This window comes from Chrysemys picta, unplaced genomic scaffold (genome assembly GCF_011386835.1).
Source record: "Chrysemys picta bellii isolate R12L10 unplaced genomic scaffold, ASM1138683v2 scaf407, whole genome shotgun sequence".
NCBI lineage: Eukaryota > Metazoa > Chordata > Testudines > Emydidae > Chrysemys > Chrysemys picta.
In genome coordinates, this window is record NW_027053114.1 from 31,825 (window position 1) to 57,883 (window position 26,059).

Below are 26,059 nucleotides of genomic sequence, written 5' to 3' on the forward strand. Positions count from 1 at the left end.
AACTGCTAGCAGAGCACCTCACCCTCCCTGATGGAACTAACACCGTTATCTCCATACTGATTTATACCTGCCTCTGGAGATTTCCATTACTTGCATCTGAAGAAGTGAGGTTCTTACCCACGAAAGCTTATGCTCCCAATACTTCTGTTAGTCTTAAAGGTGCCACAGGACCCTCTGTTGCTTTTTAGAGGAGAGTGTGTTTGAAAGGAGGGAAGGGAGTTGGTAATTGGAGAGGACAGTCACCTTTACCAGGGTACAGACACGGGGGCAGGTTCAGCGGAAGGTCACACACACATTGCAGTCACTAGGCACCCTGGTCAGGCTGGGAGGTGGTTTTCATGTTGTGTGTGGGGGGGCTATGTGAGTGTGTGGCGGGGGAGGGTGGTTACAGATCTTATGCAGCGGTCCTTAGCCTGGATGACAGAGCCACGCAGCAGGGGATCTGTAACTCCCCCTCCCCCCCCGCCACAAAGTCAGATAGCCCCCACACACAGAGTCCCGAAAAGGAGGGGTGGCAGGCTCCGTTGAAACAACCAGTCCACCACTGCGGACCGCTCTAGGAGCAGGAGCCTGTCATTCCTCGAGTTTAGAAGCGTCCTTTCCATCACTACACCCACTCCCCACCAGTCTGCGTCCCAGTTTCAACACTTTACCACGAAATCCTTAATAAAGAAAACAGTGTTAACGAACAAAGTTTAATTTATTTTATTTTTAAAGGTGTGTTGGAAGGGGCGAGACGGGGTGAACAAGGTATGTAACTGGAGAGGATAGTCAACATTAAGTGGGTAAAGAAACGGGGGCAGGTGCAGCTTCTGTTTAAACAAAGTTAATAGTCACAGGTCACCCTGCTCACTCTGGAACCTAGCTTTCAAAGCTTCCCGGATGCACAGCGCGTCCCGCTGGGCTCTTCTAATCGCCCGGCTGTCTGGCTGGGCATAATCAGCAGCCAGGCGATTTGCCTCAACCTCCCACCCCGCCATAAACGTCTCCCCCTTGCTCTCACAGAGATTGTGGAGCACACAGCAAGCTGCAATAACAATGGAGATATTGGTTTCACTGAGATCAGAGCGAGTCAGTACGCTTCTCCATCTCCCCTTGAGACGTCCAAAAGCACACTCCACCACCATTCTGCACTTGCTCAGCCGGTAGTTGAAGAGTTCTTTTTCACTGTCCAGGGTGCCTGTATAGGGCTTCATGAGCCAGGGCATTAGCGGGTAGGCTGGGTCCCCGAGGGTCACTATAGGCATCTCCACATCCCCAACAGTTATTTTGTGGTCAGAGAAGTAAATACCTTCCTGCAGCCATCTAAACAGACCAGAGTTCTTGAAAACGCGAGCATCATGAACCTTGCCCGGCCATCCGACATTGATGTTGGTAAAATGTCCCCTATGGTCCACCAGTGCTTGCAGCACCATTGAAAAGTAGCCCTTTCGGTTAATGTACTGGCTGGCCTGGTGGGCCGGTCCCAGGATAGGGATGTGAGTTCCATCTATAGCCCCACCGCAGTTTGGGAATCCCATCGCAGCGAAGCCATCAATGATGACCTGAACGTTTCCCAGGGTCACTACCTTTGAAAGCAGTAGCTCAACGATTGCGTTGGCTACTTGCATCACAGCAACCCCCACGGTAGATTTACCCACGCCAAAGTGATTCGCGACTGACCGGTAGCTGTCTGGCGTTGCAAGCTTCCAGAGGACTATGGCCACTTGCTTCTGGACAGTCAGGGCTGCTCGCATCCGTGTGTCCTTGCGCTTCAGGGCAGGGGACAGCAACTCACAAAGTTCCAGGAAAGTTCCCTTACGCATCCGAAAGTTTCGCAGCCACTGTGATTCATCCCAGACCTGCAGCACTATGCGGTCCCACCAGTCTGTGCTTGTTTCCCGGGCCCAGAATCGCCATTCCACACCATCAACATGACCCATTGCCACCATGATGTCCACGGCGCGGGGTCCCGTGCTTTGCGAGAGGTCTGTGCCCCTCTCAGACTTAATGTCCTCACTGCGCTGCCGTAGCCTCCTCGCCCGATTTCTCAGCATCTGCCTTTGAAAAAGGTGGATGATAAGGTGCGAGGTGTTGACAACGGCCATAACTGTAGCGATGATCGCAGCGGGCTCCATGCTCGCAGTACTGTGGCGTCCGCGCTATCAATCACCAGAAAAGTGCGCAAACTGATCGCCCGACGGCGCTTTCAGGGAGGGAGGGCGGGAGTGAGGGTTGAATGACGACAGTTACTCAAAACCACCCTTGACACATTTTTTGCCCCAGCAGGCATTGGGGGCTCGACCCAGAATTCCAATGGGCAGCGGGGACTACAGGAACTGTGGGATAGCTGCCCACAGTGCACCGCTTCCAATGTCGACGCTTGCCCTGTTAGTGTGGACTCACAAAGTCGAATTACTGTCCTTAGTGTGGCTTTGACTTTGTAATATCGGTTCCACAAATTCGCTTTAAGTAAAATCGAACTACTCTCGTAGTGTAGACATACCCTCAGGGATCAGTTCTGGGTCTGGTTCTGTTCAATGGCTTCATCAAGGGTTTAGATAATGGCATAGAGAGTACACTTATTAAGATTGTGGTGATACTAAGCAGGAAGGGGTTGCAAATGCTTTGGAGGACAGGATTAAAATTCAAAATGATCTGAACAAACTGGATAAACAGTCTGAAGTAAATAGGATGAAATTCAATATGGACAAATGTAAATTACCCCACTTAGGAAGAAACCATCAATTGCACACATAAAAATTGGGAAATGACGCCTAGGAAGAAGTACCACAGAAAGGAATCTGGGGTCATAGTGGATCACAAGCTAAATATGAGTCAACCGTGTAACACGGTTGCAAAAAAAGGCAACATCATTCTGGGATGATTAGCCCGAGTGTTGTAAGCAAGACACAAGGAGTAATTCTTCCTCTCTACTCTGTGCTGATTAGGCCTGAACTGGAGCATTGTGCCCAGGAAGGATGTGGACACATTGGAGAAAGTCCACGGGAGAGCAATACGAATGATTAAAGATCTAGAAAACATGACCTATGAGGAAAGATCGAAAGAATTGGGTTTGTTTAGTCACAGAAGAGAAGACAGAGAGGGGACATGATAACAGTTTGCAAGTACATAAAAGGTTGTTACAAGGAGGAGGGGAAAAATTGTATTCATCAACTTCTGAGGACAGGACAAGAAGCAATGGGCTTAAATTGCAACAAGGGAGGTTTAGGTTGGACATTAGGGAAAAAAATCTTGTCAGGATGGTTAAGCACTGGAATAAATTGCCTAGAGAGGTTGTGGAATCTCTCTCATTGGAGGTTTTAAGAGCAGGTTAGTCAGGGATGATCTATATCAGAGGTCTTAAAACATGCGGCCTGTGGGGCTAGTTCCTGCAGCCTGCAAAGCTCCCCGTGGCCCACTCCCCACCCCCTCCAGGCCAGGGGTGGGCAAACTATAGCCCCCGTGGCGCCGCAAGCCCTGCGCCGCTCCCTGAAGCGGCCGGCACCACGTCCCTGTGGCGGCGGGGCGTGGGGGTGGGGGCAGAGGGCTCTGTGCGTTGCCCTCCCTTCCAGGCACCGCCCCTCCGCAGCGCCCATTGGCCGGGAACGGGGAACCGTGGCCAATGGGAGCTTCGGGGGAGGTATCTGGAGGAGCAGCAAGGCCAGTGCACGGAGCCCTGTGGCCCCTTCCCCAGGGGCCGCAGGCATGTGGTTCCGGCTGCTTCCCGGAGTGGCGCTGGGCCAGGGCAGGCAGGCAGGGAGCCTATCCTGGCCCCGGAGCTGCTCTAGGTAAGTGGCGCTGGGCCGGAGCCCACACCCCAACCCTCCTGCACCCCAACTCCCTTCCCTGAGCCCCCTGCCGCACCCTGCACCCATCCTGCACCCCAACTCCCTGCCCTGAGCCCTGGCCACACCCCGCACCCCTCCTGCACCCCCTGGGAGCAGGGAGGGGGTGGAGTTAGGGTGGGGAATTCAAGGAAAGGGGTTGGAATGGGGGCAGGGAAGGGGTGGGAAAGGCAGGGAAGGGGCGGGGCCTAATAGAAGGGGCAGAGTTGGGGCAGGGCTGGGGGCAACAGGGGAGGGGTGTCAGTGATGTGGCCCTCGAGCCAATGCATTAGTCCTCATGTGGCCCTCGTGGCCATTTGAGTTTCAGATCCCTGGTCTAGATAATATCTAGTCCTGCCTTGAGTGCAGGGGACTGGACTAGATGTCCTCTCGAGGTCCCTTCCTGTTCTAGGATTCTATGGTACTAGAGCAATAGTTGGAGATTTCCCGAAAAGCCTCACTGTAGACAAGGTCTATGAGTGGGAGCGAGGATCTCCTGTCAGTGGCTCCAGGCTAAAATCCACAAGCAAATACTGATGGCTGTTCAGAGATGGTCACTTGAAAAGAGGCGATGGGTCTCTTGTCACTTACCCTGAGCTACAGCGTAGCCGTCTCCCGTCCTCCCTGCAGAGAGAAGGCAAATTTCAGTGAATGCCGCTCCCGACATAGGAACCGACTCCGATCTGTGTCCACAGCTCAGAAACAGGACCCCTGGCGCCAGTAATGGACTCAAGGTCCCAGGCGCTCACGATCGGCAGGAGAGAAAGACACGAGACAGTTTCCAAAGATCTCAGCCCACTGGCTGCTGGGCTCACTGGAAAACCAAGCCTCATATAAACTGTAACCCGCACCAAGGTTCTGGGTCTGGCCCTCCAGCAGCTCCCATCGGGGTCATTAGCTCAGTCCCACAGTGGGACAGTCACACAGTACTGACACTGGCTCCTGTATTGCTGTTGGCCTTAGGTAGGTGTGCAGGGCCCGGCAAGTCCAGGGAATGCCCCCAACCCAGCCACTTTACCTGGGCATTGCTTTTTCCAGAAGAATACTCCGATTATAACACCAATCAGGACAGCTGCAGTGATAACTCCAGCCACAATGGGAATCAGACTATTATTTGGTTCTGAAATGGAATGGAGAGAATGAGCAATGGGGAAAAATCCCCCACTAAAACCCCCCTTTCGTCACAGTGCAGGGATCAGTCAGTCAGCTCCCCAGATAAGGGCTGAATCCTGCAACCATCCACCCCTTCCAATGCAGCCACCATGCACCTACGAGGCATTATACCCCACCACAGAAAGTCCTGGACACTAGACCCAGCTTCTACCACTTCAATTCATAATAAATATTTAGCACTTAAAATAGAAGACTTTTATAACATTAATCAATCTTCATAAACCGAACTATGGGAGAGCACGAATGTCAGTCTCGTCCCTAAACGGGAAAGGGGGAGACTTGATGAAGATCACACAGTGAGTCAGTGAAAGAGCCAGGAATAGACCCCAGGAATCCTGACTTCCAGACCCTCCTCCCCTAACCCACCTGCCCCCACTCCCCTTCCAGAAACAGAACCCAGGAGTCCTGGCTCCCAGCCCCTAACTCCCCCTTGACCACCCTGACTTTCATGACTAATGGAACACAGTCCCATTGTGTGATTCTGGTGACAAACTGGAAACTGACCTCAAAGCTCTGGATTTCCCTGCCATGAATATAGTTAGACACTATGCGTGTTTTTTGAGGGGGCAGGAAGTGAAGAGGGGACGACAGAGATATTTTAATACTGTTCTTGGTTTATAGGAACCTGTTAAACCCCAAGTTCTGTATACACTTTAAGTTTCATTAATCAGCTTCTCCTGTTGTCTGAAAGATCCACATAATAATACAGCAAAAAGAAAAATATTTCTAAGAGAATAAGGAAATGTGGTTTATGACACAAAAATTGGCAGGGGACGTAGTAGCAGGATTATGATGTGAAACCATCTGTTGACTAGATTTCCAGTGCAGGCTGCCCTTTTAGAAATTGTTTGCACTTCCAAATGCTGCATTTTTCCACATCCCAATTAACCAAGCAAAAAGATGGGTAATAAATTCTTTCTCGACTTCCTTGTGCTAGGTGCATAGGAGACTCTCCCCCGATGCAGGGTTCTAATCTGCCTCCTCGCTCCATTCCGAGGCCAGACCCTCTCTTCCAGCATCACTGCGCACAGAAACAAGCTGCTCCCAACATTAAACCTCTACCTCTGGCCACATGGGCCCACAGAGTTGTGTTTCTGAGAACCTGCTGAATCCTAGGACTAGAAGGGACCTCGAGAGCTTATCTAGTCCCGTCCCCTGCACTCATGGCAGGACCACGAGTGCATGAAGTTGAGAACGGGCTGGAAGCTGAAGCAAGACCAACTCTGTTTGGAAATAAGGGGCAGATTTGAGCTTCTCCTGGGATGTGATAAATTCTCCATCCCTTGGAGACTACATCTGGAATGGAAATCTCTTTCTGAAGGATCAGCGCTGGTTTGCCCACAGATGGCCAGACTGTGATTCCCCCCTGCCCTGGACTAGGCAGGAGCACAGATCAGATGATTAGAATGATCCCTTCAGGCCTTAATGTCTCGTTGTTAATCTTCTCCCTTCAGAGACACTGTATTGCTGAGATGTATCCAACAGCCCCAGAGGCAGCAAACTGGAGAGCAAGACATGAGCCCCAGGCACTGTGGGTCCCAGCTCTAGCACAAGAACTTGACTGCAGGGGGACAGAGCCAAAGAGGACAGGGCCTCACAGACCCTGAGAAAGTCCAGCTTCAGCCTATAAATCCGAATGAGAATTTTTCAGGGGTTGAGTTTAATGGATTCCCCCTCTCCCACTAGGAAAACAGACAAACACACAAACTCCTTACCCCAGGAGACAGAGAGTGGCTCTAACAGGCTTTCATGCTCCACGTGACATGAATAATGGGCTTTGATCTTGGGATCAAATCTCCATTGTCACCCAGGTCTGGTAGGTCCCATCCCCATTGGGTAGGATGCCTTCAGAGTAGGTCTCCTGCTGTCTGCTCTCCCCATTTTTCAGTCAGGTCACGGTGATGTCCCGGGGGTAGAATCCACTGACCTTACAGGAGAGGGTGGTGAGGCCGTCACGAGATGACCTGTCGCTCACTCTAGCTGTTGGGCACACTGGGAAAAAGAAGAAACTCAAGTGAGGTGTTTTCAAGCTCTAATCCAGGCAGCATTTTCTAGAGCTTTGCAGCATGAAATTCTGAGACCTGAGCAGTGGGAGAGGATGAGAATCCATGAGACAGAATCCTTCTGATGAGAGAGAACCACCATGTTAGAGGATTTCTGTGCTGAATTCACAGTATCAGCAACGGTGAATCCTGAATCCAGGTCCCTGACCTGGCCTCTGCTCCAAACCACAGAGACACAAATACCTTGACAGGCTTCACTAAACTCCAGATACAGGTGTCAATCACACACTAGGTTTGTACCCATCTCCTCTCAGTCCCTGGATTTGAAAGAGAGAAGAATCTTGCCCTGGCCAGGGAGCAAAAACTGGACTGAATAAACTGACCAATTAGAGATGGAAAGGGCCCATTAAACAAAAAGTGACACACAGTGCTAAATTGCCCCTCAAACGAGCTAATATGAATTGGCTAATTTCTTGTAGGTTGTTACCAAATCTATTTACCCCAGTATTATGGATTTCAAAAGGAATTATGCTAATATTGAAAAATCAGTTTCCCAGCCCCCTGGCACTGAAATACACATTACAATGCTGTGTATGGATTTTTCTTGTTGGCATTTGTAAAGATGGCAAAGGACAAGATAATGTTCTGCTGAGGTTTGTGAGGGAAATAAGCAATTAGTATAATTGTTGCAAAAAACTGGGTAGAAATTTCAAGTAACCTTGAACAGCAAGTGCAAACTGTTTGGGAAGGGAAAGATCAGGGTGTGTAATGATGCTAACTAATCTGGGAAATGTGTGTATATGGTAACAGACAAGGTACATAAACGGGTAATAGTGAGTTAACATTTTGAAGCAGACTGTCCTCCTGAGTTGGAGTGTTAAAGCATTTAACCTCTTCCCTTCTATGTTTGTGATTAATCTTTAACTAAAAAGCTGGTAATAAATTTGAGTGTGATTATCTGGTGCCTTATTGATAAAAGAATCGAAAAGTAAGTATGAAAGTGTTGTAGCAAAGGTAGGTCTTGAGGGGGAAAACTTTAAGGACAAGGGGAGCCTTCTTCCAGGTTAGTATGGGGAGGGCAATTCCACATGTAGGGAATGGCATGGAAGGAAGCACATAAATGACTGTAGGAGAAGTTTGGCAACAAGGACAAAGCTACCATCATTGATGGAACACGGGCTGGGGGCAACACAAGAAATATGATGGTACAGACAGTGAATGGGGAAGAATTACATGGTGAATGAAGCTGGTGTCCATAGAAGTGGCACTTCCATAATTAAGCAGAGTGCTCTAACATGCACAAGCACAGGCAGATTGCCTTGATAACGGCTGTGTCACATCAGAGGAAGAGGTAGAATTTGTGATGTGAAGTTGCGCTCATTTGGTCAAGTGGCTCTGGAGATGCAGCTTCTCTACAGTGAACTGCTTTTAACATTTTCAATTTCTTATCTTTTTTTCCAGCAGAACTGATGGGGAAGGGGTTGTTTCCCCACCTATCCCTGGTGCAAGGTTCGCTGAATATCCCCCTACCCACCTGCTCCAGTTTGGAACTGGGGCTGGGGAATGGAGATGTAGCCAGTAGTGTCCCCCTAGGTGGGGCTTGTCCCCCGCCTTACCTTTCCTCTGTAGAGTCTCCTTCCCGTACTCTAGAGCACTCCTTAGCCAGGAAATACAATTCCCCTCCACGTAGCGTTTCCACTGCTGGTTGTCATTTACTTCAGCCTCCCATCTCCTCTTGGTGATCTGAGCCCCAATATCTGCTGCTACCCAAGTCATGGTCTCCTTATCGAAGGTAAGAAAGTCTCGTCCGTCATATGAATCCTGGTAAAACCCCTGAATGCTGTTGTCTTCCCGGAGATCACAGCCGTATATCGTCTGGATGATGTGAAACCCTGAAACACAGCTGAGGGTCAGAAGCAGTCTCTCTCTGAAAATCTCACCAAGAGCCCACTGCAGGTAGCCCAGTGGTTCTTCTTCTTGCTACTGGGCCCTCCCTCCCCTGAGAAATGGGGTTCCCACTTATGCTGTTGGGTCCTACACCCTCCCAGCTCCTTTCAGGGGGGAACCCAAACCCGCAGGGGGCACCCTCTCCATCTGTTGGGTCTTGTACACTAAAGAGCCCCCACTGCAGAGAGCTCACAACCTTCAAGGAGTACCTCACTGCTGCTTGTTCTTGTATGTTCCCTGCAGGAGGAGCAGGGTGGCATAATCCCAAAGGGAGTACTCCAGATATTGCAGGGATCTATCCCCTCCAGCTCTCTTCTGCTCTCTGAGGATCCCCCCAGTTCTCGTAGTCAGGGTCATTCTGGAGAAGAGAGGGAGTTCAGGGTGTCTGTACCCCACTCTCTTCTGCTCTGGTTGTATTAACTTTGCAGGGTCCTCAGGATCACTTGGCCCCCCACCTCCGTCATTGACAGTACCCCCATTCCCCTGTGAGGAGGGGGTACAGGTCTGTCCCCCACACTAACCTCTGCTCTGGTTTAATGACCTCACAGAATGCCCAGGGTCACTCTGTTTCCCTGCCCCATCTTCTCCGTGCCCCCAACTCAGTCTAGGAATGGCAAAGAACCAACTTCATATGCTTGGCCTCTTTTTCACATGGCCACTGTCTCAAGGTGATTCCCTGTGAGGATCAGGCCACTGACGGCCCTTAGTTCAGCTAGCCACCATTTTCCTACAGCCAGGCTAATCTTCACAACGGCCCCCATCTCGCACACAACCAAGAGCAGACTCAGTTAATGGACCCACCCCTGGGCTGATAGGAGGCAGGGAGGGAGACTGGGGGGGAGGGAAGGGGGATTGGGACAGGAAGGAGAATGTAGGGGAGCGGGAGAGAGGCTGTGGTGAACAGAGAACAGTGTGGGGATCACGAGGAAGACTGAAATGTGGGGAAAGGATCAGACCCCTAGCTTGGCAAACTGGGTAGAATGTTGGGGCACAAAAATAACTCACACAGGGTCCCAAATATTTTCACCCCTCCCTCACCCTGCATTAGATACATCGAGGTAAATGCCAAGAGTTTCAGCAATGACTAGTGATTTTGGGTGCCTAACTGAGACCCTTTAAAGGGGCCAGATCAGAAAGTGGGAGCACCCGGCCTCTGAACATCAGACACCCAAAAATCACTAATCACTTGTGGAAAACATTAAAAGTAACAACAGCTACAGAAAGGTTAGTAACCATTTTTTCTTTTTCAACTGTTTGCACATGTCCCTTCCACGTTCGGGGACTCCCAAGCAATACCGTAAGAGGTGGGCTCGGAGTTCATGGACACATGGATTACAATACTGCCCAACCAAACCCAGTGTCATCTCTCACTGAGTGGGTAATGGCGTAGTTGGAAGAAAAAGTATATATTGACGCCCAGGTCGCTGCTCTGCAAATGTCCTGGATCAGGACTGGGCCATGAACGCCACTGAGGAAGCTTGTGCTCTCACAGAATGGGCCGCAAGGAAGGCAGGTGGTGGGACACCTGCCTGCTCGTAGCACATGTGAATGCACAATGTAATCCACAATGAAATTCTCTGAGCCAAAAGGGGTAGGGTTTTCATCCTATCAGAGCGGTGTGGATTTATGGATCAGCTTAGGACACCTGCCTAACATCCAGAGGGTGGAGATGTCATTCCTCCCTATTCTTGTGCGGCTTGAGGAAGGGAATGGGCAGGAAAATACCCTGATTACTATGAAACTCCAAGATTACCTTTGGGAGGAACACGGGGTGGCGGCAACGTTGTACCTTGTCGCAGTAGCGTAGCCGGGTTGGGGGGGAGCAGGGGGAGCGGCCGCTCCCCCACTGAGCAGAAGCTGCGCCTTTTTTGTGCTCCGACGCCTTTTGCTCCTGCGTAGGGTTACCATTCGTCCGGATTCCCCCGGACATGTCCGGCTTTTTCAGGTTAAAAATAGCGTCCGGGGGGAATTTGTCAATGTCCGGACTTCCCCTCCTCTCCTCCCCCCCCCCCCCCCATGCAGAGCGTGCACGCGGCTAACAGGGCAGCCGGTGCTCCAAAAGCCAGAGCCAGAGCTGCACTTCCCCGCTCCTCCCTCCTGAAACTTGACACCACTCCCCTCCTCCCCCGCCCGCCCTGCACTCACAGATCGCCGGCCGTTCGCCTGGAGCTCAGAGCATGCTTCTCCCCCCCCCCCCCCCCCCGCTGTGTTTACTGCAGCACAGTAAGGGGGCCGGGGGCCAGAGAAGCGGCAGGGAGGTTCGGGGGGGGGGTAATCAAGAGACAGGGAGCAGGGGGGAGGGTTGGATGGGTCAGGGAGTTCGGGGGGGGGCTGTCTGGGGGTTGGGGGTGTAAGGTTTTGGGTAGTCAGGGTACAGGTGGGGGGGGTCTCAGGGGACAGTTAGGGGACAAGGAGCGGGGGGGGGGTGTTTGGGAGTTCTGGGTGGGGCTGTCTGGGGGTTGGGGGTGTAAGGTTTTGGGCAGTCAGGGTACAGGTGGGGGGGGTCTCAGGGGACAGTTAGGGGACAAGGAGCGGGGGGGGGTGTTTGGGAGTTCTGGGTGGGGCTGTCTGGGGGTTGGGGGTGTAAGGTTTTGGGCAGTCAGGGTACAGGTGGGGGGGTCTCAGGAGGGGGCAGTTAGGGGACAAGGAACAGGGAGGCTTAGGTAGGGGGTGGGGTTCTGGAGGGCAGTTAGGAGCAGGGGTCCCAGGAGGGGGCAGTCAGGGGACAAGGAGCGGGGGGGGGGGGTCCGGGAGTTCGGGGCAGACTTTCTGGGGGAGAGTGGATAAGGTTTTGGGCAGTCAGGGTACAGGTAGGAGGTAGGGTCCTGGGGGGTAGTTGGGGGGGTCTTAGGAAGGGGCAGTTAGGGGATAAGGAGCAGGGAGGCTTAGGTAGGAGGTGGGGTTCTGGAGGGCAGTTAGGAGCAGGGGTCCCAGGAGGGGGCAGTCAGGGGACAGGGAGCAGAGGGGTTTAGATGGGTCAGGAGTTCTGGGGGGGGCTGTCAGGGGGTGGGGGTGTGGATAAGGGTTGGGGCAGTCAGGGGACAGGTAGGGGGTAGGGTCCTAGGGCGCCAGTTAGGATGTGGGGAAGGTCTCAGGAGGGGGCAGTCAGGGGACAAGAGGCAGGGAGGCTTAGGGAGGGGGTGGAGTCCTGGGGGGCAGTCAGGGGACAAGGAGTGGGGGGGAGGGTTGGGGGTTCTGAGGGGGCAGGAAGTGGGAGGGAGTGGAAGGGGCAGGGGCGGGGCTAGGACAGGATGGGGGCGGGGCTAGGGCGGGGCTCCTCCCGTCCTCTTTTTTGATTGTTGAAATATGGTAACCCTACTCCTGCGCTGCTGCCGGAGTGGAGCATTTTTTTTTGCTCCCAGCGCCTTTTTTTCTCCCGACACTTTTTGCTCCCGGTGCCTTTTTTTAGCTCCGCTCCCCGTGCTCTTAACCTGGCTACGCCACTGCCTTGTCGTTAAAGAACACTGTATATGGAGGTTTTGACATAAGAGCTCTCATCTCCGAGACCCTCCTGACTGAGGTAATTGCTACCAGAAAGGCGACCTTCTAGGAAAGGTCCAACAGAGGGCACAATGCTAGAGGCTCAAAGGGAGGCCCCGTGAGCTCTGACATGACCAGGTTTAAGTCTCCCAGGGGGATGTTGTCAAGGCTGATTCCCCACTCTGGCATTTCGAGTGCAGAAGGTGGGAGCCTGCAAGGACTCGAAAAATTAATACTGGCCACTCCAGCCTGGTAATGCTGCCACCACCCAAGTGAAAATCTGCCTTTTGCCAATCCAGAAGAACTCTCTTGGGAAGTTTTTCTGGGGCCCCTCGGCTTTTCCACCCCTTCTTCGGGAAAGCCAAGAAAGGAAACAAAAGAAAAGGAGAACCCAGCGGTTGTATTAGCTGATTAATATATGCACAACCTCTTTACCTCATAAGACACAGAAATCCAGTCATGTTCTTACAAAAAGGAAATTTTATTTAAAAAAAAGAAAGAAAACACCCTTGGAAAACTTAGGTTATTGCTAGATCTTAAAAGAGCAACTGCAAGGATTAATCACCAAGAGTAGCTTTCTTGGGATCCAGTTTAAAGGTTAGAACAAAACAAAAGCACGTGGGGTTAGCACACCGGAATCCACAAGCCATAAAAAGAGATCGGCCTAATCGTGTCTACCTGAACATTTCTTGTTCTACTTCTGTCATAAATATAAAGGGACGGGGGAGAGGGTCTGATGCAGTGCTATACAATCCTCTTACCAGTAAAGGGTTAAGAAATTCAGGTAGCCAGACTGACACCTGACCTGGCTGGCATCTGACCAATAAGGGGACAAGATACTTTCAAATCTTGGGAGGGGGAAGACTTTGTGTGTGGCTCTTTGTCTGAGTCAGAGTGATCTTGGGAGACAAGAAGTACCTGCAGAAAATCAATCTCCTCAACCAGTCATCTTCTCACCAAACGTCACTTTTCTAAAGTAAGTTTAGTCAGCATTGCGAGTAGGTTTCTGTTTGTTTTGCTTGGTGAGTTTTCCCTGTGTTAGAGGGAAGGGTTATTCCTGTTTTTTTCTGTAACTTTAAGGTTTTGTCCAGAGGGGGAATCCCTCGGAGTTTGGAAATTGAGTACCCTGTAAAATAGTTACCATCCTGATTTTACCTTCTTTGTTTTAATAAAATCCTTCTTTTAAGAACCTGACTGTTTTCTATGGTTTTAAAACCCCGGGAGTGGATTTTTAGATCACGGTGTAACCAATTGGTTAGGAGATTATTCTCAAGCTTCCCAGGAAAGGGGGTGTACAGGCTTGAGAGGGTATTTTGGGGGGAAGGGGAACTTCAAGTGGTTCCTTTCCCGGATTCCTGTTTAAAACACTTGATGGTGGCAGTGAGAAGCATTTCTCAGGGTGCAGGGAATTTTGTACCTTGGGGGTTTTAACCTAAGCTGGTAGAAAAAGCTTAGGAGCTCTTCATGCGGGTCCCCACGTCTTTACCCTAGAGTTTAGAGTGGGGAGGGAACCCTGACAACTTCCATATCGGTGGTTCCAAATGAGTAGTTTCTAGGTATGATCCTGATGATTTTTCATACCTGGCCCAGAGCTTTTTACGGCATAAGTACTGCCCTGTCCCTCTGCAGCCAAGAGAACAAAAGACCCACACACCCAGCACTTTTCCCCACTTTGAGAGGGTACAGCTTCCTTACTGGTTCCCCTGGTCAGGTGCCAACTCATTTTAAGCTTACCTCTTAACTCTTTACAGGTAAGGCAGTTAGGGTACAGCTGCTAAGGAGGATTCTATAGCTACTGAATGGTTGGGGTGCTACCCCCACTCATTTATCACAGATGGGTTCCCAGATTTGTGGGTACAGCCTTTCAAAGCCCTCGAGGAAGGGAATGGACATTTCATGTGAAAAACCTGACTGACCACCCAGCAGGGGTAGAATGAGGAGATCGCTCCTAGGTGTACCTTAACGGATGAAATCGCTAGACCTGGCTGTTCCCAGACGGTTCTGGAGTATCTGCTTCATCTGAAAGATGACTCAGTGGGTGAGGAGGCAGGGGTGCCGGAACAGGGGGACCAAGGGGCCATGGCCCTGCCACATTAGCAGCAGGGGGAGGGGAAGGGGAGGAGTGGGCAGAGCCTGAGGAGAAGAGGTGAAGCGGGGGGGTGTGGGGGGAAATTGGGGAAGAGGCGGAGTCACAGTTTCAGCACCGGTAGCCCCCCCACACTCATAGGGAGATTCTGGCACCCCGGTGAGAGGCCTTGCAGGGTAGACCAAATGGAGAAACGCTTCCACTTGGCAAGGTAAGTAGCTCTGGTAATTGGATTCCTACTGCCTAGCAAAACCTAGCAGACCTCCTCCGAACAGGCCAGTTCTGCAGGTTTAAACATGGACCTGTCAGGCAGATGGAGCATTTGGCCGCGATCTTGCGAGATCAGGTCCAGAAGGGGAGGGAGCAGCATTGGAGTTGCTACTGACAGGTCTAGAAATAAGCCAAACTAGTGTTGATGTGGCCAGGCTGAGGCTATGAGAATAACCTTCGCTCTTGATCTTCAGCAAGATCTTGTGCACAAAAGGAATTGGGGGGAGAGGGGAAAGGCGCAGAACAGGTGATTTCTCCAAGGGAGTAAGACGACATCTGTGAGTGAGCCCGGGTTGCAGTCACGCAGACAGCAGAACGGCAGACATTTCCTGTTCTGTCTGGTCATGAACAGGTCTACGAGGGGAGTACCCACCACTGGAAAATGGTCCTTGCTATGTTGGGGCATAGGGACCATTCATGGTGAGAAGATCTGAGTTGCCAGCTTGTTCTGGGCTCCCGAAAGGGGAGAAGCTTTGAGGTGGATTGAGTGCTTTATGAAGAACTCCCACAAGCAAATGGCCTCCTGACACAGTGGGGAGAAGAGCGGGCCGCTCTCTGCCTGTTGATGTAAAACATGGCTGCCATATTGTCTGTAAGAACTTGCACCACCTTGCTTGCAATGGTGGGTAACAACACCTGACATGCTAGGCCAACCGCTCTGAGCTCTCTGACGTTTATCCATAGCAAGAGTTGCTGCCGGGACCACTGACCTTGTGTCGTGAGGTGCCAAAGATGGGCAGGCACTGTGAGCACCGAGTCCAAATGATGGCTGTTTGGCTGGTACACTGAGGCCAGCCAAGCCTGTAGGGGTCTGAGGTGCAACCTCGCATACCACACCTCGTATAGGCACGCGACCCATGTGACCCAACAGCCTGAGTGGGCTCCTGGGAGGAAGGCCCTGGCCTGGGTAGAATTGAGCAACGCTCCGATAAACACTATCCTCTGAGCCGGGAGGAGTGTTGGCTTCTGCTCGTTTATCAGCAGGCCCAGGTTGTTTGGACGAGGTGGATGCTGGCTTTCACCTGGGATTGGACTGGTCATTGACCAGCCAGTCACTGAGGTACAGATACACATGCACCCCTCACCTTCTCAGGAAGGCTGCCACTATTACCAGCATTTCATAAAGACCCATTAGGCTGCTGACAGGCTGAACGGGAGGATGGTAAACTGGGAATGAGTCTGGTTCACAACGATCCCAAGAAACCTTCTGGGGCCTCGGAAAATAGAGGTGTGGAAATAGGCATCTTTCAAACCGAGGGTGGCGTCCCAGTCCCCTACATCCAGGGAAGGAATGATGGAGACAATGCACAACTTCAGTCTTTGAGATGTTGCAGGTCTAGAATGGGTCAGAGACCCACTTTGGCACTCAGGATTAAGGATCGTGATGTTGCACTCCACATACTTTATGGAAATATGATTATGAATGTGAATATGATGTAACTGGAATATGCTTTATGCAAAACGTCTCTTGTATGATGTCATTAGAAAGCTTGTAATCTACTGAGTGTGTTCATCCTATTTGTTTGCATGTATTATTTCTATGTCTGGAATTGGGGAAATAAGACAAACTTCTATCACGGTTGTAGTCACACCAGGTGAGGGCCGTCAATGGGGCATTGGGAACTTGATGGCTCCCATTGATTAGGGCAATTGATGGTAAATGATTTATTTACCTGAAAGCCTTCCTGTGTACATGGGGGCCAACCAAGGAGGAATGGAGACTTGACCATGTCACCTGGTAGTGAAATCCATCTTAAATCTGGTACTTTTCCATTTAGCAAGAGGGGCAGGGACCCAGAAAGAGAAAAGATTCCCACCTTGTGCCAAGGTTATAAAAGGGGGTGCCAGTCATGAGAAAACCCCTGCTTATCAAATGAGATGTCTGCTGGATCTAACAAAGACTGTACCAGGGGAAAGGATTGGGCCCAGACTAGGAAAGAGTCCAGTCTGTGAAGTAAACTTATTGGAACATCTTTGAGGATGATATATTTCCTGTAATCAGTTTCTTAATGTATTAGGCTTAGACTTGAGTGTTTTGTTTCAATTTGCTCTGTTACTTACTTTGTTCTGTCTATTACTTGAAATCACTTAAATCCTATTTTCTATACTTAATAAAATCACTTTTGTTTATTAATAAACCCAGAGTAAGTGATTAATACCTGGGGGAGCAAACAGTTGTGCATATCTCTCGATCAGTGTTATAGAGGGTGGACAATTTATGAATTTATCCTGTATAAGCTTTATATAGAGTAAAAGGGATTTATTTGGGGTTTGGGCTCCCAAAAAGGTTGAATACTGAGTGCTGGGAAAGTCCCTGTTAACTGAGAAGCCCCTGGGCTGAGTGAATCTGTTTCTGTGGCCCAACCTCTGTGTCTGTGCTGGAGGTGACTGGTGTGTCTAACTCAGCAAGACGGGAGTGGAGGGAAACCTGTTCGGGTAGGAGGGTTGTTCTCAGTGGTATCCCAGGACATGGAGTGACAGTCTCAAGGGGAGTCTCTGTGACCAAACCCGTCACAACTTCAGCCTGGCCTCCCTGTCCTTTTTCAGATGTGGACTGAACTGGTGGAAGAGCTGACAGCGATCCGCCATAGGAGTCTCATCCAAGCACTTTAGACAGCTGGAGTGCAGGTCGCTCAAAGGCATGAGCTTGCCACAGGAGGCACCGGGTTTGAAGCCCGGAGACCGAGACATGCCCAGTTTCAGGAGCAGAAGAAACTCTGCTAGAAGAGTCCAACTAACTATTTATATCAGTGGTGTCCAATACGTTCGCCACTAGCCACAGGTGGCTAATAGGCTATTGAATTGTGGCTAATGCATGTGGCTTTTTTGTAATGTGGCTAATAAGAAAAATTCAAAACCACAAGTGTGGCTAGCATCGAATTTCTATTGGACACTGCTGATTTATACCAATCAACTAAAGTCAAAAAGTGAGAAAACAACTGAGGTGAAAAGGGATGGAGTAACGAGAGAACCACTGAGAATCTGGAGAGATGCAGGGCGGCTGGTCACAGACACGCAGAGATCCCAAGCCAGGTGCCCAAGAGGAGTGGGGTGGGTCAGCCCTCCCCACCCACCCCTCTTCTCCTCCGTGCTGCACTCCACAGGGATAAGCAGGGTGGGGCATGTGACGAACTGGGACTGTTCTTAATGTGGTCTGTGAATGCTGACAGGGGAGTGTGGCTAGGATAGTCTGCAATGGGGGGATGGGACACTGACCAACGGAGAATACCTGAGCATGTAACATGAGAACCCAGGAAGGGGTTAGAGGCCAGGTGAGACCTTTGCCTGGGAAACTGAACAAAGGCTGTGGGAGGGGTCGCTGAAGGAGAGTCTCGGAAGCTGGCTGGTGAGGTGGCTGGGAAGCAGAGAGGGCTCTGACCTCCCAAGGGGGCTGGGGTGCCCGAGGACCCCAAGATGGACCTAACTGAGGGGTATCCTGTGGTCTGTGCCTGCAAGACCTGTCTTGGACTGTGTCCCTGTCATCTAAATAAACATTCTGCTTTACTGGCTGACTAAGAGTCATGGTGAATCGCAGGAAGCCAGGGGTGCAGGGCCCTGAGTTCCCCCACACTCCGTGACAGGGCACCGATGAGGTCTCAGAGGGACCAGACCCCGAATTCCCCCATGTGCGTGTTGGGGGCAGACACAGCTAGAGAGAACACTTGGTGGTCAAGATGCAGGACTCAGGACAGTCTCTGGCTATCTGGCAGCCCCAGGATGGGGGGAGGAAGAGGGGTAAATGGGGGGAGGAGGGCAGGAGGGACAGTGGTTTGGGGAGGGGGCAGTGGGAACAAAACAGCAGCTCCCCAGCGCAGGCGAGCGGAGCCCCTCTCTCAGCACTGGGGAGGCTGGTGTCCGTGTGAACAGGTCAGGCTGGACAGGCTCAGCAGCAGGGGACCAATGGGTGAGACTAGTCAGGAGACGGTTTAACTAGCTACAGAGGGGGCGGGCTGGGGGGCAGACACTTGGCAACCCTCCAGGCTGTCGCTTGGTCCTGGGGCAGGGCCACCAGAAACCCAGGTGTCCAGGGCCGGACAGGAATTAGTTCTCATTGCTGCTGTCAGTGCTGGGAGCCAGGAGGGATTGGAGGTGCTACAACAAGGGGCTGGGGACACTCCTGGGTGAGCACCAATGTGACAGGCCAGTACCACTGACACGGGGAAAACAGGGATTGTCACTCGCGAGTCCCCTGTCAGGAAGGGAGGAGCAATTACGACAGAGAGACCGTCACCTGCCAGGGACAGTTCAGCAGCGCCAGGCACTGAACGCTTATGGATCATTCCCGTGCTAAGTGAGACAGCACAATCGGGGGCCTGGCCAGGTGACTACAGCCCCCCACATCAGGGACTGAGCAGGAAGAACGGCTCTGTACACGTCTATCGATAGTGTGCAGGGGAACCTGCCTGACCCCGGAGGCTCCGTGCTGGGTTTGTGCTGCCAGCAGTAAGGCAGCCCGGGAGTCTCTGCACTTTGCAGAAAGAACAGGAGTACTTGTGGCACCTTAGAGACTAACAAATTTAGCTGTAGTCCACGAAAACTTATGCTCTAATAAATTTGTTAGTCTCTAAGGTGCCACAAGTACTCCTGTTCTTTTTGCGGATACAGACTAACACGGCTGCTACTCTGAAATCTGCACGTTGCAGGGGCTGATTCTCTCACTAACTCTCCAGCCCAAGTTGATGACACTCTGCGGAGTCTGACCTGAGATAAACTCACTCTGGAAATAAGACAAAGTGAACAATGAAGGAGGCTCACTGGTGAGCAGCTTCTCCCCAGGGCTGGGGTGAATGCAGCACGGCCTGCTCTTGTGACTTTACTGTGCGTTTCATGATAGTGGGTGGTTTTAATAAATCCCCAGTTCCTGGACTCATGGGATTAGGGGAAAGTCTCAGCTCTCTTTTCTTACAGCAGTAACTTCTAGTCCTTCTAGCAGCAGGGAAAACCCCAGAAATGTGTCCCCTAAGGGCTCAAACCAGAGGGCAAATAAAAATAAGCTCCAGTATTATTCCCAAAATACTTACAACGCTTAAGCCAAACTCAGGATTTTGGGGGTCTGACTCGTGATGTCTGAACACTTGGGGCTGTCGATATTGGGGTTCCCCATCACTCGATATCTGGGAATTGAGACAAGACGTCTCATAACCCTGTTCTAGCTTTAGGGTCTGACAGAGTCACTGTTGTAGCCAGGAGGAACAAACCCCCCTGTCCAGAAATCGCTGGGTGCGATTCTCTCGCCTGCATCACCAGGAGGTCGGACTAGCCGGGTCTGCTGGGAACTTCTGGCTTTTGCACCTCTGCCACTCTGTCTGGGAAATATATGTCTGGAAAAGGGCGGGGGTGGGAAGGGGCCCCCCGAAGGGCAGCAGAGGCAGCTGCAAGTGGGACTGGTAGCAGAAGTCTGGGCTGTTTGGGGAGGGGACAATCTGAGAGTCCCACTTTGGAGGGTGTCAAAAAATCTCTTTCGCATGGACCCTCCATCCTGCAGCCCCTCCCCCCATCCCATATCCCTTTGTCCCCCACATTCACACTGACTCCAGCGAGAAAATGCGCCTTTGGGCTCTGTCCCCTCCCCAACACACATCCCGGTGTCCCTTCACCCTGTTTACATCAACCACACTCCCAACCCCCACCCCATTTCCCTGCATCCCTTGGTCGTGTTGTGTCCTTCACTCACCCTCGGTCCAGTTGTAGAGCTGACTCAGGGTGTTCAGACTCGCGTTGTACCATTTCTGGAAGCGCTGTCCCCACCAGGTCACCTCGTCCCAGAACTCCGAACCCTCGTTCTGCGCCATCCACAGTGTGTAGGGCTCCGCCCTCTTCGTCCCACTGGTGTAGACATAGGTGAGCTGATCGTCCACATACACAACACGGCTGTACCAGGGCAGCCCCGGGGCAGGCTCTGACACCACAGTGTCCAAAATGCGCCTGGAGTGCAGGCCAGACGGGGGAGATTGGGGGAGGGGAGAGTCAGACTGAACCAGACCCTGCCAGGAGCCCCTGGCAATATGCGAGAGGCAGCGCCATCCCTTAGGAGGGCTCCTGTGGGAGGGAGATCTGGGGAAGGGCTCACAGAACGGCCTGACCGGGGAGAAAGAGACGGTGGGGTAGAAGGAGAAAGGGAGGCAGGGCTGGAGGGGGAGTGAGGAGAGGAAGGGGTAGGGAGGTACAGGGGGGCTGGAGCATGTGAGGAGTACGGGAGCATATGGGGACAGTGTACTGGGGGTACAGGGGAGTGTGAGGCAGGAGAGGGGGCCCAGGAGGAGGGGCAGGGCTGGAGTGCGGTGTGGGGAAAAGGAAGGGGGTGTTACGGGAGAGGGTGGGGCAGGAGGACTGGGGGAGAGGAGATGCAGGAGCTGAAGCTGGGGAAGGCAAGGTGGGCAGGGGAATGTGTCCAAGCTACAGGTGGGAGCCAGGACACCGGCTGTGCACAGAATTTACTGTAAGTTATTCAGAACATAAGAACGGCCAGACTGGGTCAGACCAAAGGCGCATCTAGCCCAGTCTCCTGTCTTCTGACAGTGGCCAATGCCTGGTGCCCCAGAAGGAATAAACAGAACAGGGAATCATCAAGTGATCCATCCTCTGTCGCCCATTCCCAGCTTCTGGCAAACAGAGGCTAGGGACAGCATCCCTGCCCATCCTGACCAATAGCCATTGGTGGACCTATCCTCCATAAACTTAGCTAGATCTTTTTTGAATCGTGTTATAGTCTTGACCTTCACAACGTCCTCTGGAAAGGAGTTCCACTGGTTGACTGTGTGTTGTGTGAAGAAATACTTCCTTTTGTTTGTTTTAAAGACCTGCTGCCTATTAATTTATTTGGGTGACCCCTAGTTCTTGTGTTATGTGAAGGGGTAAACAACACTTCGGTATTCACTTTCTCCATACCAGTCTTGATTAAGACTATGATTTTATCATGGATATTTGTAGTATAAGACCTGGACAGGTCCTGGGCAACGAAGAAAAGCTCACGGAAGCCCGTGACCCATCCGTGACTTTTACTAAAAATATCCATGGCAAAATGGGGAGCTCAGCTGCGTGACCCACACACCACCCACGGGCTAGGCAACTGCAGCCCACTCAGAGCTCTGGGTCTCCCTGCCACCCACAGCAACTGGGAGCAGTTGGTTCCCCCACAACCCACGGAGGCCGCCCCACCGCTCCCGGCTGCTACAGGTGGCAGGGGGACCGCACAGCTTCCGGCCGCCGTGTTCTGAAGTCATGGAGTTTGTTGGAAGTCACAGATCCCATGACTTCCACAACCTCTGTGGAAAAATAGACTTTCATTATATCCCCCCAGTCATCTCTTTTCCAAGCTGAAAAGTTCCAGTCTTATTAATCTCTCCTCATGCAGCAGCCATTCCATACCCCTAACCATTTTTGTTCCCCTTTTCTGTACTTTTTCCAATATTTCTTTTTTCTGATGGAATGACTACATCTGCATGCAGTATTCAAGATGTGGGCATACCATGGATTTATATAGAGGCAATATGATATTTTCTGTCTTTCTATCAATCACTTTCCTAATGATTCTCAACATTCTGTTAGCTTATTTGATTGCCACTGCGCATTGAAAAAAACGAGGAGTCCTGTGGTACCTTAAGACTAAGCTTTCGTGTATGCATCTGACAAAGTGGGTTCCAGCCCACGAAAACTTATGCCCAAATAAATTTGTTAGTCTTTAAGGTGCCATGGGACTCCCCCCTGTTTTTGCAGAAACAAACTAACATGGCTACCCCTCTGAAACTCCACATTGAATGCATGTTTTTAAGAGAACTATCCACAATGACTCCAAGATCTCTCGAGTGGTAACAGCTAATTTAGATCCCACCACTTTATATGTATAAACTGGGATTATGTTTTCAAATGTGCATTACTTTGCATTTATCCACACGGAATTTCACCTACCATTTTATTGCCCAGTCACCCAGTTTTGTAAGATCATAGAATCATAGAAGATTAGGGTTTGAGGAGACCTGGGAGGTCATCTAGTCCAATGCCCTGCTCAAAGAAGGACCGACACCAACTAAATCATCCCAGCCAGGGATTTGTCAAGAAGGGCCTTAAAAACCTTCTAAGGATGGAGATTCCACCAGCTCCCCAGGTAACCCATTCTAGTGCTTTACCACCCTACTAGTGAAAAAGTTTTTCCTAATATCCAAACAAGACCTCCCCCACTGCAACTTGAGACCATTGCTCCTTGTTTGGTCATCTGCTACCACTGAGAACAGTCTAGATCCATCCTCTTTGGAACCCCCTTTCAGATAGTTGAAAGCAGCTATCAAATCCCCCCCATTCTTCTCTTCTGCAGACTAAATAAGCCCAGTTCCCTTAGCCTCTCCTCATAAGTCATGTACTCCAGCCCCCTTATCATTTTTGTTGGCCTCCGTTGGACTCTGTCCAATTTTTCCACATACTTCTTGTAGTGTGGGGCCCCAAAATGGACACAGTACTCCAGATGAGGCCTCACCAATGCCGAATAGAGGGGAATGATCATGTCCCACGATCTGCTGGCAATGCTCCTACTTATACAACCCAAAAGGATGTTGCCAAAAAAGCTAACAAGGGCACACTGTTGACTCATATCCAGCTTCTCATCCACTGTAACCCCTAGGTCCTTTTCGCAGAACTGCTGCGTAGGAAATCGGTCCCTAGTCTCTAGCAGTGCATGGGATTCTTCCGTCCTAAGTGCAGGACTCTGCACTTGTCTTTGCTGAACCTCATTAGATTTCCTTTGGCCCAATCCTCTAATTTGTCAAGGTCCCTCTGTATCCTATTCCTACCTCCAGCGTATCTACCACTCCTCCCAGTTTAGTGTCATCTGCAAACTTGCTGAGGGTGCAATCCATGCCATCCTCCAGATCATTAATGAAGATGTTGAACAAGACCAGCTCCAGGACCGACCCTTGGGGCACTCCGCTTGATACTGGCCGCTAACTAGACATGGAGCCATTGATCACTGTTGAGCCCGATGATCTAGCCAGCTTTCTATTCACCTTACAGTCCATTCATCCAGCCCATACTTCTTTAACTTGCTGGCAAGAATACTGTGGGAGACTGTATGAAAAGCTTTCCTAAAGTCAAAGAATAACATGTCCACTGCTTTCCCCTCATCCACAGAGCCAGTTAACTCATCATAGAAGGCAATTAGGTTAGTCAGGCATGACTTGCCCTTGGCGAATCCATGCTACTGTTCCTGATCACTTTCCTCTCCTCCAAGTGCTTCAGAATTGACTCCTTGAGGGACCTGCTCCATGATTTTTCCAGGGACTGAGGTGAGGCTGACTGGCCTGTAGTTCCCTGGATCCTCCATCTTCCCTTTTTTAAAGATGGGCACTACATTAGCCTTTTTCCAATCATCCGGGACCTCCCCTGATTGCCATGATTTTTCAAAGATCATGGCCAATGACTCTGCAATCACATCAGCCAACTCATTTAACATCCTCGGAGGCGGTGCATCCGGCCCCATGGACTTGTGCTCGTCCAGCTTTTATAAATAGTCCTGAACCACTTCTTTCTCCACAGAGGGCTGATCACCTCCTCCCCATACCGTGCTGCCTGGTGCAGTAGTCTGGGAGCTGACCTTGTTCGTGAAAACAGAGGCAAAAAAAGCATTGAGTACATTAGCTTTTTCCACATCCTCTGTCACTTTCCTTTACCTTCTTCTTGTTGCTAACATAGCTGTAAAAAAAAAAAAAAAAAACCCCTTCTTGTTACTCTTAACATCCCTTGCTATCTGCAACCTCAAGTGTGATTTGGCCTTCCTGATTTCACTCCTGCATGCCTGAGCAATATTTTTATACTCCTCCCTGGTCATTTGTCCAATCTTCCACTTCTTGTAAGCTTCTTTTTTGTGTTTAAGATCAGCAAGGATTTCACTGTTAAGCCAAGTTGGTCGCCTGCCATATTTGCTATTCTTTCTGCACATCGGGATGGTTTGCTCCTGCAACCTCAATAAGGATTCTTTAAAATATAGCCAGCTCTCCTGGATTCCTTTCCCCTTCATGTTAGTCTCCCAGGGGACCTTGCCCATTAGTTCCCTGAAGGAGTCAAAGTCTGCTTTTCTGAAGTTCAGGGTCTGTATTCTGCTGCTCTCCTTTCTTCCTTGTGTCAGGATCCTGAACTCAACCATCTCATAGTCACTGCTCCCAGGTTCCCATCCACTTTTGCTTCCCCTACTAATTCTTCCCTGTTTGTGAGCAGCAGGTCAAGAAGAGCTCTGCCCCTAGTTGGTTCTTCCAGCAGTTGCACCAGGAAATTGTCCCCTACACTTTCCAAAACTTCCTGGATTGTCTGTGCACTGCTGTATTGCTCTCCCAGCAGATATCGGGGTGACTGAAGTCCAACATGAGAACCAGGGCCTGTGATCTAGTACCTTCTGGTAGTTGCCTGAAGAAAGCCTCATCCACCTCATCCCCCTGGTCTGGTGGTCTATAGCAGACTCCCACCCTTGACATTACCCTTGTTGCTCACACTTCTAAACTGAATCCAGAGACTCCCAGGTTTTTCTGCAGTTTCATACTGGAGCTCTGAGCAGTCATACTCCTCTCTTACATACAACGCAACTCCCCCACCTTTTCTGCCCTGCCTGTCCTTCCTGAACAGTTTATATCCATCCATGACAGTGCTCCAATCATGTGAGTTATCCCACCAAGTCTCTGTTATTCCAATCACATCATAATTCCTTGACTGTGCCAGGACTTCCAGTTCTCCCTGCTTGTTTCCCAGGCTTCTTGCATTTGTGTATAGGCACTTAAGATAACTCGCTGATCGTCCTGCTTTCTCAGTGTGAACCACGAGTCCTCCTCTCTTGTGCTCTCCTGCTCGTGCTTCCTCCTGGTATCCCACTTCCCTCAGGGCTTTGGTCTCCTTACCCCACCCCAGGCCAACGAACCTAGTTTAAAGCCCTCCTCACTAGGTTAGCCAGCCTTCTTGCAAACCCCAAGTAAGTTGGGCAGTGTCCTTTTCCCCTCTTCCAACCCTTATCTTCTATGATTCTATGACCCAGTAGGGCCAGGCTGCACTGGGGCCTAACCCTGTTTAGGTCAAACCACACCTGTTACTGAGGTGTCACAAGGGCACCAATGTGCCTTAAGCCATTTTAAACAAACCCCAAATCCACCCCGCACCCTCACCCGGATCAATACGGGCTGCTGAGCTGCCCAGCGTCTGAGCTGCTGCCTCATGGAGAACAAGGGAAATTCAAGTCCATGCCAGGAAAAGCAGGATGTGCCTTCCCCTCTCCTCACCCCATCCTACTGGGATCCGGAAGCTCTTTATCCGGCAGCTACGGG

At 51.0% G+C, this 26,059-nt stretch overlaps 1 protein-coding gene across 1 annotated transcript in view; it reads right to left on the reverse strand.

The window, feature by feature from the left end:
- The window catches only part of LOC135978691 (patr class I histocompatibility antigen, A-2 alpha chain-like), a 29,596-nt gene extending 8,397 nt beyond the window's left edge, over nucleotides 1-21,199 (reverse strand). The window contains exons 1-4 of the mRNA XM_065579543.1: nucleotides 20,440-21,199; nucleotides 8,599-8,874; nucleotides 4,825-4,926; nucleotides 4,398-4,430 (exon numbers count right to left, since the gene is read on the reverse strand). Coding sequence (XP_065435615.1) covers nucleotides 4,398-4,430; nucleotides 4,825-4,926; nucleotides 8,599-8,874; nucleotides 20,440-20,557 — 529 coding nt within the window. The 5' untranslated portion in view covers nucleotides 20,558-21,199. The remainder of the gene's footprint in view (nucleotides 1-4,397; nucleotides 4,431-4,824; nucleotides 4,927-8,598; nucleotides 8,875-20,439) is intronic.
- Between the last annotated feature and the right edge of the window lie 4,860 nt (nucleotides 21,200-26,059).